A 15,247-nucleotide genomic window follows, 5' to 3' on the forward strand; every position below is an offset into this window, starting at 1 on the left:
TGGAGCAGGTAATTTCTTGCTTGGAAGAGCTTGAAGCACGAGATTTAGCCCTTCGGGCTTTACAGAAATCTGTGGGTCCGCTCCTTTAGAGCTTTACCTATCAGGGGGGAGGGGGTCGGGCTCAAAATCGGTGAAACGATAAGGCATCCAGGATGACCGTCCGGCCGTCACACGAACCATCGATAAGTCATTGCTATCAAGTAAAAGCTGTTGAGTATTGCTTCAACAGTCGTACTTAGCATAAATCTTTTGATTTCTGCATTGCCTTAAATTGCCACGGCAATCCTTTCCAATGCGAATCGTACGGTAGACTAGAAAGAAATAGAAAAGATGTCACATTATAGCGTGCTTGATATCCACCACACATGAGTATGATTATGTACGTGATTTGGAAAATTCCTCTAACAAATCGAGCTTCAGGCCCCAGTCATCCTGAGTTGACGATAGGTTTTTATCCCAATTAAAAAAATCACCGAGGAACCAAATCGTGGAAAATTCTGTGGTTCACACATTAATCATTTTTTCACGATCGGCTTACGAGGTTCGTCGTTCACTTGTCAAGCGCCCTTTTAAAAATGAGTGATTTGCCGCCTACTGAAACGCCTGCAGAAAAACAAGCCAAACCTAATCAGAACGAAGAGAAGCGCGGTGAATGTTCCGAATGTTATATATTATTTTCCATTGCGTCTTCGATGTTTTGTTCTCTTCGATCGAAGTCTAAAAAAAGAGAAAATATGATAAAGATCAAACATTAATCAAAGCTATCGAACACTTATCGAAGCTTATCGAAGATTATCGAATCTTAATCGAAACCTATCGAAAGTTAATCGAAGTTATCGAACATAATCGAATATATCGATAGCTAATCGAAGTAATCGAATGGTAATCGAACTAATTGAGAAAAACCTTGGAAAATTCGATTAATTCGATTACGGCTCGATAGTTTCGATTAATCGAAGCCTAATCGAAGTATTAATTTCGATTAGTTTCGATAAATTCGATTAAAAATCGAATTCGATTTTGTTCGATAGATTACGCCTGGTTTTATAGACCTTTTTTTTCAAAGAGGCCACCCTGTTGAATAATTATATAGTCCAGCAGAAAAACAATGATAAAACGCAGCTTGTAAAATAGAATATTCGCGCACCCTTTAATTTCCTGCAATTTCTGGGATATGTTTTTGACGATTTTAAGTGAGTTTTACTTACTTCCAATGGCAATGGGCCATTCCAGAAAAAAAACATTACCCCCTGGATGGATGGATGACAACAATTTTTGAAATAAATTTTGGCACGGAATTCCAGGCAAACTTTAAAGAGAAAGTATCGGAATTCCATGAATTTTACTTAACTTTGTATTAAAGTATTAGAATTCCATGATTTTTTTAGGTTACAGTAACCCAGGCGTACCCAATCGATAACATCGATTGTCGATTCAATCGATGGCAATCGATAAAAGTCGTTCGTAATCGATGATCAATCGATTACTAATCGATGGCCAATCGATAGGAACGTAAAATTTTATTATCGATTGGTATCGATTTTCATCGATTAAGTTCGATTATTATCGACTAGCCATCGATTGAATTCGATTGTTATCGATTAAGATCGATTGCAATCGATTGTGCTAATTTTCTGTATTTATGATCGCTACTCTGTGTACCAGAAATATAGTATCTCACGATAATATCGTAGCGTACTTTAAGGGAAGAAATTTTCGCGGGAAGAACTTTTCGCGGAATTTAATTTCGCGGTTTTTCGGCAAATCGGGCGAATTGCCTTCGCACCAAATTTCTGAGCAATCCGAACAACAAAACCAACGGCGCAAGTTTTTTTGTCCTTGCGGTACCGTGGTTTTTCTAATTTAACGCGTAGTCTAATTTAACGCGTACCCTGTGTTTGGGCGAAAAATCGTTAATCTTACCATAGGACGGGGTGAATCGGATAGAATTGGAAGGTTTTTGGCAAATTACCTCTTCCCGACGAGACCTACCACCTAATTATACCGCAGAACTTGACGAGTGGGGTCTAATTCGCGAGTTTAGAAAATTTCATTTTCAAAGTCAAAAGTTTCTTCTACGAGGAACATCTCAATCGAATACAAGAAAATTGAGTCACTCGTTTCGGGGTGAAGTGGATAGAATTTGACGGGCGCATTCGGAACATAAACAAACACCCTCTATATTTTGTGGTGGAGCAATACCACTTTTCAAAAATTACGTTTTGCCGAAGTTATAATTTGAATTCATGCAATTCTCACAAAGTAATTAGTCATTAGATGGAGCATCATAAAGATGTAATACCTAAGGGAGATATATTTGGGTAGTACGTTTAGTATCATTGATAATAAAATTTTGATTAGTGTGCGCTATGAAAAGTGTTGGTTGAATGCACGATAGAAAGTGCAATGTAAGAAAATGAAACGTCTCTGAAAGGTCTGACTACATTAGCCAAATCTAAGTTTGTTTTTTATCTAACGCTTGCGTTTCGTTCCAGAGAAAATGAAAAGGGAGAAGTAAATAAATGATTAAAAAAGAAGAGCATTAGAGAAACTGGACAACTTACGAAAATATCAAATTTCATCGACGCATCGATCGATAGAGTCATCAAAACACATATTATATGGTCGTTATTTTCCGCGGTTTACGAAGATAGCATTGAATCTAAAAGCATTGAATTATCACACCCAGCAGGGCGTATTTCTTTTTAACCTAAGAAGAGTCTAGCACACCCACACCCACACCCACACCCCTGTTTCACAGGCCATGTTAGGTTAATAGAAATTGCGCTCGAAAAAAACCCAGTGTTCATATCCCGTTGTTTACGGACATTTTAAATGAACACTGTTTTGACGTTTAGCGTCCATTGAATACCCCTGTCTCAAGTATCATTCGACCGCTACAAATGCCCCGTGAAAAGCTAACCTTTTCTACTTTCACAGTGATACTGGGTGTGATAGCTGAGTCGATAAAAAGAATAGAGAAATTAATCCGATCATCGTATATTTTTGTTTTCTCCTTATTTCAGGTACTGAACAATCTCTGATACTTCAGAGACGGGAGAAGATTATCAATAACGCTCTGGTTGGCTCTAAAATTTGTTGACAAAATGATAAGAGAAAACGTACGATACACCCCTGTTTCAGTGACCCGGTCAAGGATCCGTCCCGATGAAAAAAATTACCTAATACTGATGACACGTTCACTGCCAAGCCACTTTAAGAGTTTTGACCTCATTGAATTAAGGCTCCAGCCGCCTTGGTTCTGCTTTAAGTGCCTACAAATTGCCTACCGATCGACGCAGAATTTGAGGATGATTCCAGAAATGCAAAAACGAAGCAAAAAAAAGTATTTTCTTTAAAGGTTATGGCCCTTTAGAGTACTGTCGGTATTTCGACACCTATACTACAACTAGGTCAACCCAGTCAAAATTGAAAAAAAAATTAATGAATTCTAGGAATAATGCTTAATAAAAGTGAATTTTCCCGTACTCCGGCGAGAATTAAGAGATTACAAATACAGACTCGGTGTGTGTGAAATTTTACTTGTTTCATAACTTCTCCCATGGTCGATTTCAAATTTTCACTGAGTTACTGAGACAGGGGTATTATGGTGGCACGTGGCACTTAAAGAATTCAGAACCATCGTGGACTCGCCATGAACAGAAAGACAGGAGACAGTAATAATTCTATATGGTATTCAATGCTCAGATACATAGTATACTCGTAGTTGGCGGCAAACTTCCTAAGCTCTTATTTGGAAAATATGTACCTTTTAATTCTTTTCTTAGTGAAAGAAAATACTTTATAACATTGTCTCTCTCAGTGCCCGGTGAGAACTTTTATACCCTTTGGAAAAATGAAGGATAAAAAACAGTAAGGAATAAAGAAAATAAAAATTTCTCGGGTTCTTAAATATCTGGGGCATATTTTCTCAACGGGCCGATTATTTATTGCCAATTATTCCACTAGGAAGGGGCTCCACCGTGTCATACTTTCTTGCCTCTTTTAGTTTACCAATTTCCGCTTGCAGAAATATTTGCAGCCCTGTCTCAGAGATGATTTAAGCCAGGGGATGTGAGACTTCGAGAGAATGAACAGCATACTCTTAGGTTCCAAATAAACGGGGGGGGGGTTCGAATAAACGGGGGGGTTGGAAATTTTCTAGATTTTTAATAAACGGGGGGGACCTAATTGCCGGGGGGGTTGGAAATTGTACTTCTGAAACCCAAAAATAAGGTAAAAATAGGCTAAAATCAGTCTATTTAAAGCAAAATAAGGGGCCTTCTCTTTGACAGCTGAAAATATTCTTAAAGATTAATAAACGGGGGGGTCCTAATAAGGTCCGGGGGGGTTGGAAAATTTTCGAAAAATTAACAAGCGGGAGGGCCCGTTTATTTGGAACCTAAGAGTATGAACGAACGGAAAACTATGTCTTGTTTCATACTGTACCCTGTCTCATTATCAAGCCTTTAGAAATATTCCCTTTCGTCAAAGACATTTCCTAGGAAGGACGAGAGACCGCGGCGTCCGTTACTTTAATAAATGTTCTTATCTTGTTGTAAAGTGTTTGTAGCCTTACCCTTCCCACTATTTTCTTCTGGAGAATAATACATAACATATAAACTCCTAAATTATCACTATACAAAATATACAAATACATTGTATTCACATGAACAATGAGTGACTATTAATATTTGAACATTTATTCCTAGCTACTCTGAACACTAACAAGCCTATTGGGATAGTGTGGCAGTAATTAAGAATGACATGATGACGGCATTTGATATTTTTTAATTATTCAATAATTAACTCCTTTCCATTTCTCGGTTCCGTATCACTTAACAACGCCTTCAACTTGGGGCGCAAAAGGGCGATTCGCGTTTTAACGCGAACAATTTTCCGCCCTAACTTTAGAATGAAAATACGAAGAATAGACATTGTTTTTCGTTTAAGTATACAACTGGCTTTCGTAGAACACAATGCCAAAGGAATCTCCAATCACGGCCGCTTCATTATTTCTTATTCGGCATTTCAAAAAAGGGTCTGAAAATCAGAAGGTTTTCTTCTTCAATTTCCGAAGAACATGTTCCAAATCTTCGATAAGCCATATTTTTCCGATATCTTGATCGATCAGTGAACGGGATCTGAAAACAGAATGGAAAAAGACATCGTCAGTGAAGTATGAGAGGCGATTAAACAAATTGCGTTTTTAGCGAATATAAAGAAATCGATATTGATCGATAACAATCGAAAGCAATCAGCGATTAATCGATATCAATCGATAACAATCGAATCTAATCGATAAGAACGTAAAGTCTTAGTATCGATTGGCTATCGATTGTTTATCGATTAGTTATCGATCACTATCGATTATTATCGATTAAAATCGATTAATATCGATTGATTTCCCGTATCGATTTCATCGATTGGGTACGCCTGGAGTAACGGAGGAGGAATTCCGCGGTTTAGATAGGTATTTTGTAAATTTGTTACGGAAATTCCGGACTTTCTTGAAAGCAATTTGCCACGGAAATTCCATGTCGTCCATTGGGGGGTAACGAATAAAAACTGGAATGGCCCAATGTGATTTTATATCCCAGAGGTAGCCATTCCGGGTTTGCTTGTTTTTTATTTGACGCTCATGAAAATCTTCAATTTTTTGCTAGCATAGACTTTCGCGAATCAAGACGTAAAAATGAGAATTCTCACATTAAAAAATGGCTTAGAGGGGCAATATTTCTTGGATTAGCTTGAAACTTTCGTCCTTTAACTCTTTAGTCTTTTAGCAGGCTAAAAAGTGCCATAATAAATGTTACATTTCATTCAAAGCTTGACGTTTTAAGGGCTACTTAAACTACACAATATATTGACGAACAATATTCAACAATATGGTTTCTTTCTGTAAACAACCCCCCTATAGTATTGTTGGAATATTGCAAATCGAGCTGACAATATATTGCGAGCATGTTTTCAATATATTGCCCACATTCAGCAATACTTTGTCAATATATTGCCTGACAATATATTGTCTAGTGTATGTAGCCCTTTCCAGATTTTCTGTTTTGTCAGCAATTTTTGCGAGCATAAACTTACACGAATGACCCTCCCTAGAATTTTTAAATACATTTACTTTCGCGAAAAGGGCTAAAGTTCGCGAAAATCCCGAAAGTTTTTGCTCGCGAAAGTTTGTACGCCTAAAGTAATCCCTGTATTGTGAGATATTTATATTGAAATCTGCAACAAAAACAAAAGTGGTCTCTTCTACTGATTGCTTTTTGGTGCTCCTTTGCAGACTGTTTATCACATTTCCACCAATGAGATTGCCGCATTTCACATCACATGGCCCTCTTTTTTGCACCCGTGGCCTCTCAGTGCCTTGCACAACAGGCGGCTATAAAATCTCACCCTTCATTATATTAAATTGGCCCGCACTCAAAATCTCATAATCTTGATACAAGTTTAAGTCTATATTATATATACTGTTTAAAATTCAAATATAATCTATCTATCTATATATTTCATACTAAAAGGTCCTAGGACCCATTATCCGTATATACATTTGTTTGTTAAAAAAAAGAAATATGAATAAATAAATAAATAAATAAAATGTTAAGAGCAATAAAATGTTTTAAAATTTTGAGTAATGCTTAATAACGAGGAGAAAAGAATAAATAGGATTAGTGGATAACCAAGCATGCAGCCCTGCGTGCTGTTATAGATCGTGCTTGAGATTAGGTTTGATATAGAGAAGTATTAAAAGAAGTACTTAAAGCTAGCAGAAAGAATTCAAACTTGTAGTAGCCTCAGTGCTGGGGCAAGCATAGGAGCAGCCATAAACAAAGAAATACAAAGACCCTTCCCATATTAAGTAATTTTTTTTCTCCTAGTTTCTCTAGGTGACAATGGATTTCAAAAGTTTCTTTTTTGTTTTGTTGTTCTTGTTTGCCAATCAAACCACAGCTGGCAGAGAGCATGATGATTTCCCAAAAGATGATTACAAAACCTTCTTCAAAGATCTGAATGAGGCTCTTGGGTTGGAACAATTACTGGATACCATTGGCTTCTATTTCAGGTTGGCTTTTAATTTCAGTAATTGTATACTGCTTGGGAATTCATATAACCAACTTCCTGTATTACTTTGACGAAAACACTCCTCTTTTTAAATGCTCATAGAATAAACACCTATTAAGTTAAAAAAAATTTTCTCGATAAACACCCCCTCTCAAATAAACGCCTCCCCTCCAGGAGGATTGTTTATTTGAAGCAAAGTACCTTGTTAAGGGAAGAAATTTCTGCGGAAATAAAATTTTGGTGGATCTGGTGGATTTAGCCAAATTTTAATTTTCAAGCCACCCGTCAAATTAAATTCCCTCTGAGAAAACTCTTTTTGACCATTTGCAAAATTTCCGCCAAAATTTTTCTCTTCAAGAAGAACTTTGTTAAAAGTATTGATATTTTATTGTTCTAACTATTTCGACCCAATTCTACATCGCTAATGACATTATCTCAAAAAAGACCCAAAAGGCAAACCTGTCTCCCTTTAAATTTATAAAGATGACCCCCCATCGAATAAATGTTCCTCCTAAAAGTTTTTTTGATACTAACAAAGTATAAAATTTTTACTTTACAAAAAAATTAGCATTTTGTTTGATAACATGCAATGATGTTCATATCATAGAACGTACATCAGAATAGGGCAAGCATACACGTGGCAGAAGTTCAATAATGATTGGAAAGATTTGCAGACATCACCCTCTGTGTTCAAGTTATTCCATTTCATACACAAGTTGTTTTGGGTTGCAATTTCACAAACCGGTGTGAAGTTGATCCATGCCATGAGGGATGGTCAGGTCTTCTTATTGCACTTCTTGAAGAAGAAATGTGACAAGACACTGGATAAGAATTGTAAGTAGAAAAAATTTTGACGCCTATGATTTTTTTTAAATGTTAGTATTATACGAGCCCCCCCCCCAAGCGGTTTACGTGATTACGTGATTTGGAAATTTTTTTCCGTGATAGCATGATGAGAGGTCAAAACGTGATCGTGATTTAAAAAAATTTTGAGCCGTGATACGTGATTCTTGAACTTTTTCAAAGGGATGCGTGATTAGCCGTTTTATTTGCTGATTTTTGTCATCGTGATTGAAGACAAAAGATTGCTTGATATCGTGATCAGACTTACCGCTGGGGAGGCCTCTTATACATAAAAATTCACACTGGCTTCCACTTACTATTAAAGACTGTACACGTTTTTTAATATAGTTTATATAAGAACATAAGGCTTTATATATATCGGAGGCTCTCAAGTGGTTATCGTAAAGACGTGATAGGGACCTTTTTCTTGCGTGATTGCGTGATGAGAGGTCAAAGCGTGATTTGAAAGATTTTTGTTATCGTGATTAACGACAAAAGATTGCTTGATATCGTTGCGTGATCACTGTTACTGCTGGGGGCCTCTTATATAGATTTTACCAAAAGACTATGACTAGTTCTATAGGGGTGAGAGGCACCAAGAAATATCATTGACAAAAAGATACTGAGGTAGAAATAACTCTTTAGGAAAAATTTGATAATTGTGATTTATGATTAAATAAACCAGCTGCGCTGGAAGGTCAGCCTAAATTGCTTAATATGATTAGAAAGATATGTTGTTAAAAAAACGAGAGTAAAAAAATCATCAAATTTACGTTTGTATACAATATGGATTAACGAAAATATACCGTTACATTCTGTATGACAGAATAATTATTCGTCTCTTAATTAGAATAGATATTTAGATAATAAAAATTAGATATACAGATGAACAGCAACAAAAGGCTACATCAACAACAGATTCAAGAAAATAAAAATCCTTGCACGGAAGTTAAATGCAAGGCATACCCGTGAGTGGTCCTAAATCCGACAGCCCTGCCTAAATCCGACCCCCCAAATAACTGCTATGAAAAAAAATTCTATGTTTACAAACATTCCCTCTCCAAGTTAAGCAATAAACTATATTGCAAGAATTCTCGAAACAAAACATCTAACAAGATGACTAAAATGTCAATATGTCAATTAATGTGATAAAAAAGTTTTAGAGTTGTAAAAATAATTACCTCTATTTTTCTGAATTTGTTGCTCGTGTTTAAAACGTTAACAATTTAGTAATAAAAAAAATATGTTTTGTTTAAGAAGCAATTAGTATTTTGGTTCAATTGGTTAAGTGCATCAAATGTCTCAGTTTAGTTGACACTTTGGTATCTTCATTGCGTCACAGCGAAAGGCTTGTTTTTATTTTAGTTTGTATCTTTGAAAGACCCCATCAGATTTAGGCAGGGCTGTCGGATTTAGGACCACTCACGGTACTGTACTTATCAAAAATCACAAAAAACTTACACACTTTGCATTTTTTATTAAGCTTAGAGTTATAATTATATTCAAGCTCAAGCTGGTGTATTTTCCCTAATCTGAGCCTAAATATGCTTAAAATTGCAATATTTGTCATTACTAGTCCAGAATGTATGTAAGTGTCCGCCATCAAATCACAGTGAAAAAATGAAAGTCTAGAAAAACATAATTTTTGTCAATAATTTGATGAAGAATACTTCAGCCTTTCTGAAATTTACATAGGAGCTGCACTTTAAATATATATACTTGATTAATTTCCATTTACGCTTGATCATAATTATCTCCAAGTCAAAAAGAACAAATGCAAGTGTCTGCTTTCAAATCGCAGTGAAAACTTAAGTCTATAAAAAATCATTTTTACATCAATAATTTGATGAAGAACTTCGGTCTTTCTCAAATTCGCATAGGAGCGGTACTTTAATATACTTGATCAATTTCCATTTACGCTTTATCAATATTATCTCCAAGTCCAGAAGAACAAGCATATCAAATATCTATCAAATCAAAAGAAAACACTCAAGTTCGAGAAAACATTATTTTTGTGAATAGTCAGATAATTAAGCTGTGAACTGTAATATATATACACTCCATCAAATTCCAGTAATTGTTGGTGGTTATTCTATATTCAAGTCTAAAATGAAAAAAATATGTTGGTCTAGCAGGTAAAAAATTACTCACAATTCAGGAAAACACTTGAGCAAATAAGTTAAAATCTTCATACTTTAAGGAAAGAACATCCTTATAATCTAACTCCAGTGTTGTATCTTCCTTAGTTATAAGTTTAAAAGCCACTTCAGCAAGGTATAATGATCGTATAAATAAAAGCTGGCAAGAGATAAAAACATCGAACGAACGAAAAAACACCGCCTTGGCAGCCATATTGAATTGTTTTTACACATATCGGGAAACCAAACTTAGCCCGATCGGATAAAACTTTAGAAATCGGGGAAACCCTTTTTTTAAACTGACGCTTCGCTAGCGCATGGAAAAAACCGATTTGAAAGCTCAGCTTTGGCTGACCACTTAATATGCTATTGTATCCACTTACAGTATCTTTTCAAAAAACACACATCGTAACTTTAAGTATGATACGAAATGTCTTTTTCTTCAAAAATATGCAACGGTGCCAATTTTCTGTCAATTTTCTTAAAGATTTTGGATCTCTTAAAAGAAAAGATGGAATATCATCACTCAAAACTTGCGGATTTGGCGAAGTATTTGTATTGGGGTTAGTAGTACAGCATTGGGCTTTTTCCCGGACAAGCATCAGTTGACCTCCCGAACATTCAAAATCACCCCTAATCAGGGAAAGTTTGCCCCTAAAACAAGGCAAATTTTGCAAATTTTTCACTACCTCTTGGACACAAAATCCAATATATCCTGCACCACACATGTACAAAAATTTTCTGGAAGAGCCCCTTTTTTATTTTTCTCATATTTTCATATATTTTTTAGCTGCACTCCACCCATGGAATGTTCTGATGGAGCAAAACGAACAAAGCGTCTCATTTCTGGTGTTTGTGTATGGTCTCATGATTTCTTTGATCCTCATCAAAATATTAAGCTGGTGGAATTTTATGGTCTATCTAGCATTCGGCTTTCTTGTATACTCTTTTGGTGGACCATACATGGTATTTAAGTGGTAAGTAAGCAGAGACACCCCTATCTCACAGCCTCCAGGAAATTCTATAGAATTCTCAATGGGATAGAAACTTTATCCTTTCATAGTCTGTATAAAAAACCCTGGTCTGGAAGCTTATTGTTTTAACTTTTTGTTAACTTTTTCCTTTATTAATATCAAAAGATAAAAATCAATTTTCTCAGTTTTTAATCACGTTACCAAGTACTCCTCTTGGAATTGGTTTAAGTTTCAATCACATGATCAAAAAGTGAGCAAAACAAACCAATTTCTCAACGTAAGCTCAAGTATAAAACAATGGAAAGAAACAAAAGTCTTCCAGGCCGGGATTTTTTATACGGACTATGATCCTCCTCAGGTCTAAGTCTATTTTCCACTAGGACTGAAATTTTTACGAGCTTTTCCTACTGGGGACGAAATTTTGGCTAAATTTTCCAGTTGGGGTCCAAACGGTTCGGTGAAACCGGATTTCAGACATTGGACATTTCTCCCTGAAATTGTGTAAGATTGCACCAGGGTTTTTTAAATCGCATTTTTGATGGAAAATCAAGTTCGAATCCACCATTTTGTTGTAGAATTCGGCCATTTTAAGGCCTAAATGGTGAATTTCTTAAATTCCGAAAATTCTAGTGATTCTTTTGCTTCGCAGATTTAATCTGAAGTCAGAACTTTGACATTATCTTTTTTCTCTCTTTAATTCCATCTTTTCTGAGCTTCCTTCTAATTCTTTGATTGGAAAGGGGCTTTACTATCAGGAACAGAAAGTAATATTTTTAACTTGTGGTTCTAAAATTTCTCACATTTTTTATTCAACTGTGATTCGAAGAGTAGTAAAACTCATTCCCTCCTTGAAAAGATTTATCAAAGTTTTATATGAAGATGTTTTTAATAAATTTTGTCATTTTGGGAAGATCAAAATTTTCATTTTTTAACTTAACTCTTGATTGACTGAACCGATTCTAAAGTTAAGTTATCTCCTGGAGGATAAAAAATATTTCACAGTAAGCTCACAATATCTTGATAAAATGGTATACTTTTTTTAATACACTCGGTATGATATATTTTTTATTTTTTAGGCTATTAACCATCACAGCTTTGGTTTGGTTTATATTCGATTTCGTGTTGACCTACCCTTTCCAAACTGCAATTGCTATTCTAACATTATACGGTATGGTTCATATAACCTGGCTTCTACGTAGCATTGTCAATCTCATTTTCGGGCGTTCAGACACGCCCCCGCCCACGCCAAGACATTATAGAGATTACCCTGATGCTTCTCCACCGAGGGATCGACATCGGGCGGAGGGTGAATTCACAGAGTTGACAAATCGGATAGATGGTATGGAGAGACGAACGGAACTTTTGAATGATCGGTTGGACCAATTAAGCCGTTCTATGGAAAGAGTACTGCAAAATATGGGAGACGAAGATTCTGATTAGAAAATGATTGTTGGTTCAATCTCAGAGATTAAGTCGTTCTACAAAATATGGGAGACGAAGATTCTGATTAGAAAATGATTGTTGGTTCAATCTCAGAGATTAAGTCGTTCTACAAAATATGGGAGACGAAGATTCTGATTAGTAAATGATTTTTGGTTCAATCTCAGAGATTAAGTCGTTCTACAAAATATGGGGACGAAGATTTGATTAGTAAATGATTTTTGGTTCAATCTCAGAGATTAAGGCGTTCTACAAAATATGGGAGACGAAGATTCTGATTAGTAAATGATTTTTGGTTCAATCTCAGAGATTAAGTCGTTCTACAAAATATGGGAGACGAAGATTCTGATTAGTAAATGATTTTTGGTTCAATCTCAGAGATTAAGGCGTTCTAAAAAATATGGGAGATTAGACTGATTAGTATTAATGATTGTTTGCTTAATTTTTGGTAGATTCTTTATGAGCAAGCACTTCATATAGCCTGCGATACTTAAAAATGACATTCATTGGGCTCTTCCAAAAAATGTTCGTACATGGGGGGTGAAGAATATAGTGTCCGGGGGTAGTGAAAAATCCACAAAATTTACCTTGTCTGGTGGTCGGTAAACTTGCTCTATTCAAGGGTAATTTTGCTCTGTTTGAGGGTAATTTTGAATGTCCAGATGGTCAAAAGTCGCAATTTCTGGGGGGTAAATTTTTTTCTGGAAAAGCCCATTTAGGTTTTTTATATGAGGCTAATAATTAAGACTTAAAATAATGCAGATTGTTTTTTGGAGCTGAGAAATTTGTTCTGAAAATAAGTTTGTTAGCTTTTGGAAACTTTTAGAACTTCTGGTTAATTTATTTTATATTGTAGGTATAGTAAACATTGTAAATAGTAATCCATAAAAAGCAAACTAGGTAGGATTTTTTTCATTCTTTTCTGTTTTTTTTTTGACAATAAACAAAAGACACAACTAGCTTTATTCTGGCATTCAGAAAATCTTACTTTTATTATATTTGACTATTATCCCAGGGAGGATATCAAACTCGTGTAACTTATGGCTTGTCCAAAAACGCGAGTGTAAAAAAGGGTCCCTTATAGCTTGCACATAACCGGTACCCATTTTTCCTAAGTAGCCCCCCCCCCCCGGATGACTATCGCTTTTTGGTAAAAAGTTTTGGCATCATTGATGGCTTGAAGACGTCATCATTCTTTGAAAATGTTGAAAGTAGGACTATTTGTTGGTATAGTTTATTTTGATTTACAGACCAGAAAATTGCTACCTTAAGGGAACTAATTTTTGCGGGAACTAAATTTTGCGGATTTAGGCCCAAACCGCAAAATTAAGTTGTCTCTAAAGGTAAAACCGAGTAAAACTACGACGTGTCTAGGAGCCCTTGAGATTTTCCACCCACCAATTTTAAATCTTCCTATACCGTACCTGCTTAATGTCTTGAATGCAAAAAAGAGCTGAAAAGAGCTCTTTGAAACCAGCTTTATAAAGTTTATAATTTCAAAATACAGAAATTTTGATTTTTTTGAGATTCGTGGTATCAAAGGAACTTTTTCCTAGAACTAAAAGATTTTTGTTGAAGGATTTTGATATCATACATAGTTTCAATGAAAACATAAATTTCATCCTAGCAAACGGAGAGGGGTGCAAGGAAGGCTGTAAATTTTGATAGAATTTGAAAGAATTTTCATGTAAAGAAGTCTTCAAAACATTAAAAAAAATACAGCTTAAAACCACTGTCTGATTGACTAAAAAATGGGCTTCAATCTTATGATTGAATACATATTTTTAAACAATTTTTTTTTCACAGAGATGATAACGATCAAAGAATTACCGTTATGAAAATGGAAATTACATCATAGTTATTAACGAAGTTGATTTTTTCTTCTTCAATTTTCATCTCCATTTTACAAACTATTTTTGATTTTTTTCTATCTGGTAATATTCCGCTCTTAAATATCTTTTCAACAAGAACAAAACCGCTTCTTAATTCAAGTTCACTCAAAAGTGACAGCATTTTTCGTCTCCACTGGCGGATTATATGAAAGACTTTAAAAATTAAGTAAGGGGAAGTTTATAAGGCAACCGATAGTAGGTAACTTTTTGTACTGCCAAAAACTGATGTCTTTGTCTTTAGGAAAATATATTTTTATTTTAAACTTGTGACTATAGTAAATAATTAGATAATAAATTACAATTTTATCAAAATAATATCGTTTTTTCAGGAAACAATCAAAAATGTAATCTCGTACCCAGAGCTCCTGTACAACTTTTTGAATTTTAGATAAAAAAATAGCGAACTGGGGTCGAGTTTGTCAAAGTTGATCCAGAAAAACACTAAAGAATTTATTGAACATTTTCCACTTTCGAGTAACTCAGATTCTTATTCTATGTGTCTTTCAATTGAAGCCAGTTGATTCCGTACCGTCGTTTTGTATAAGATTCCCATTTCCGCACTTCAGATTCTGGTCTCTTTTGTCTAGAATCTTTCCGCTATTTTCCCCGTGATAACCGGCATGAGATTTGAAAGGGTTAGTTTCTAAAGGTACGGAAAATCTTGTTTTTACTCACGAAACTACCTAACTTTCCGAAGCTTATTTTTCAACTACCTGGAAATGGAAATCTTATACGAAACGACGGCACCACTGGCATCATATGAGAGCGCTCTTTTTTTTGTCGAAGTAGATCTGGGTATCTCTTAATCGGGATTAATTCCTCCAAATTTCTCCTTAATTTTTTCGTTGTCGTATGGCTTTTTACGATACTAAAGTCTATTCACGATAAG

The 15,247-nt window shown here is 35.3% G+C and overlaps 2 protein-coding genes across 2 annotated transcripts in view; both read left to right on the forward strand.

Annotated features, from left to right (window-relative positions):
• The window catches only part of LOC136819859 (all-trans-retinol 13,14-reductase-like), a 133,700-nt gene that overhangs the window by 64,449 nt on the left and 54,004 nt on the right, over positions 1 to 15,247 (forward strand). The window lies entirely within an intron of this gene.
• Positions 6,870 to 12,654, forward strand: LOC136819737 (uncharacterized). Its single transcript, XM_067075982.1, has 4 exons — positions 6,870 to 7,072; positions 7,679 to 7,905; positions 10,843 to 11,029; positions 12,103 to 12,654. Exons 1-4 carry the CDS (start codon positions 6,903 to 6,905, stop codon positions 12,464 to 12,466), a joined length of 948 nt encoding a protein of 315 aa, XP_066932083.1. The 5' UTR covers positions 6,870 to 6,902; the 3' UTR covers positions 12,467 to 12,654.

The sequence above is a fragment of the Clytia hemisphaerica genome, unplaced genomic scaffold (assembly GCF_902728285.1).
Source record: "Clytia hemisphaerica strain Z4C2 unplaced genomic scaffold, Clytia hemisphaerica genome assembly, whole genome shotgun sequence".
In the NCBI taxonomy this organism is placed as follows: domain Eukaryota; kingdom Metazoa; phylum Cnidaria; class Hydrozoa; order Leptothecata; family Clytiidae; genus Clytia; species Clytia hemisphaerica.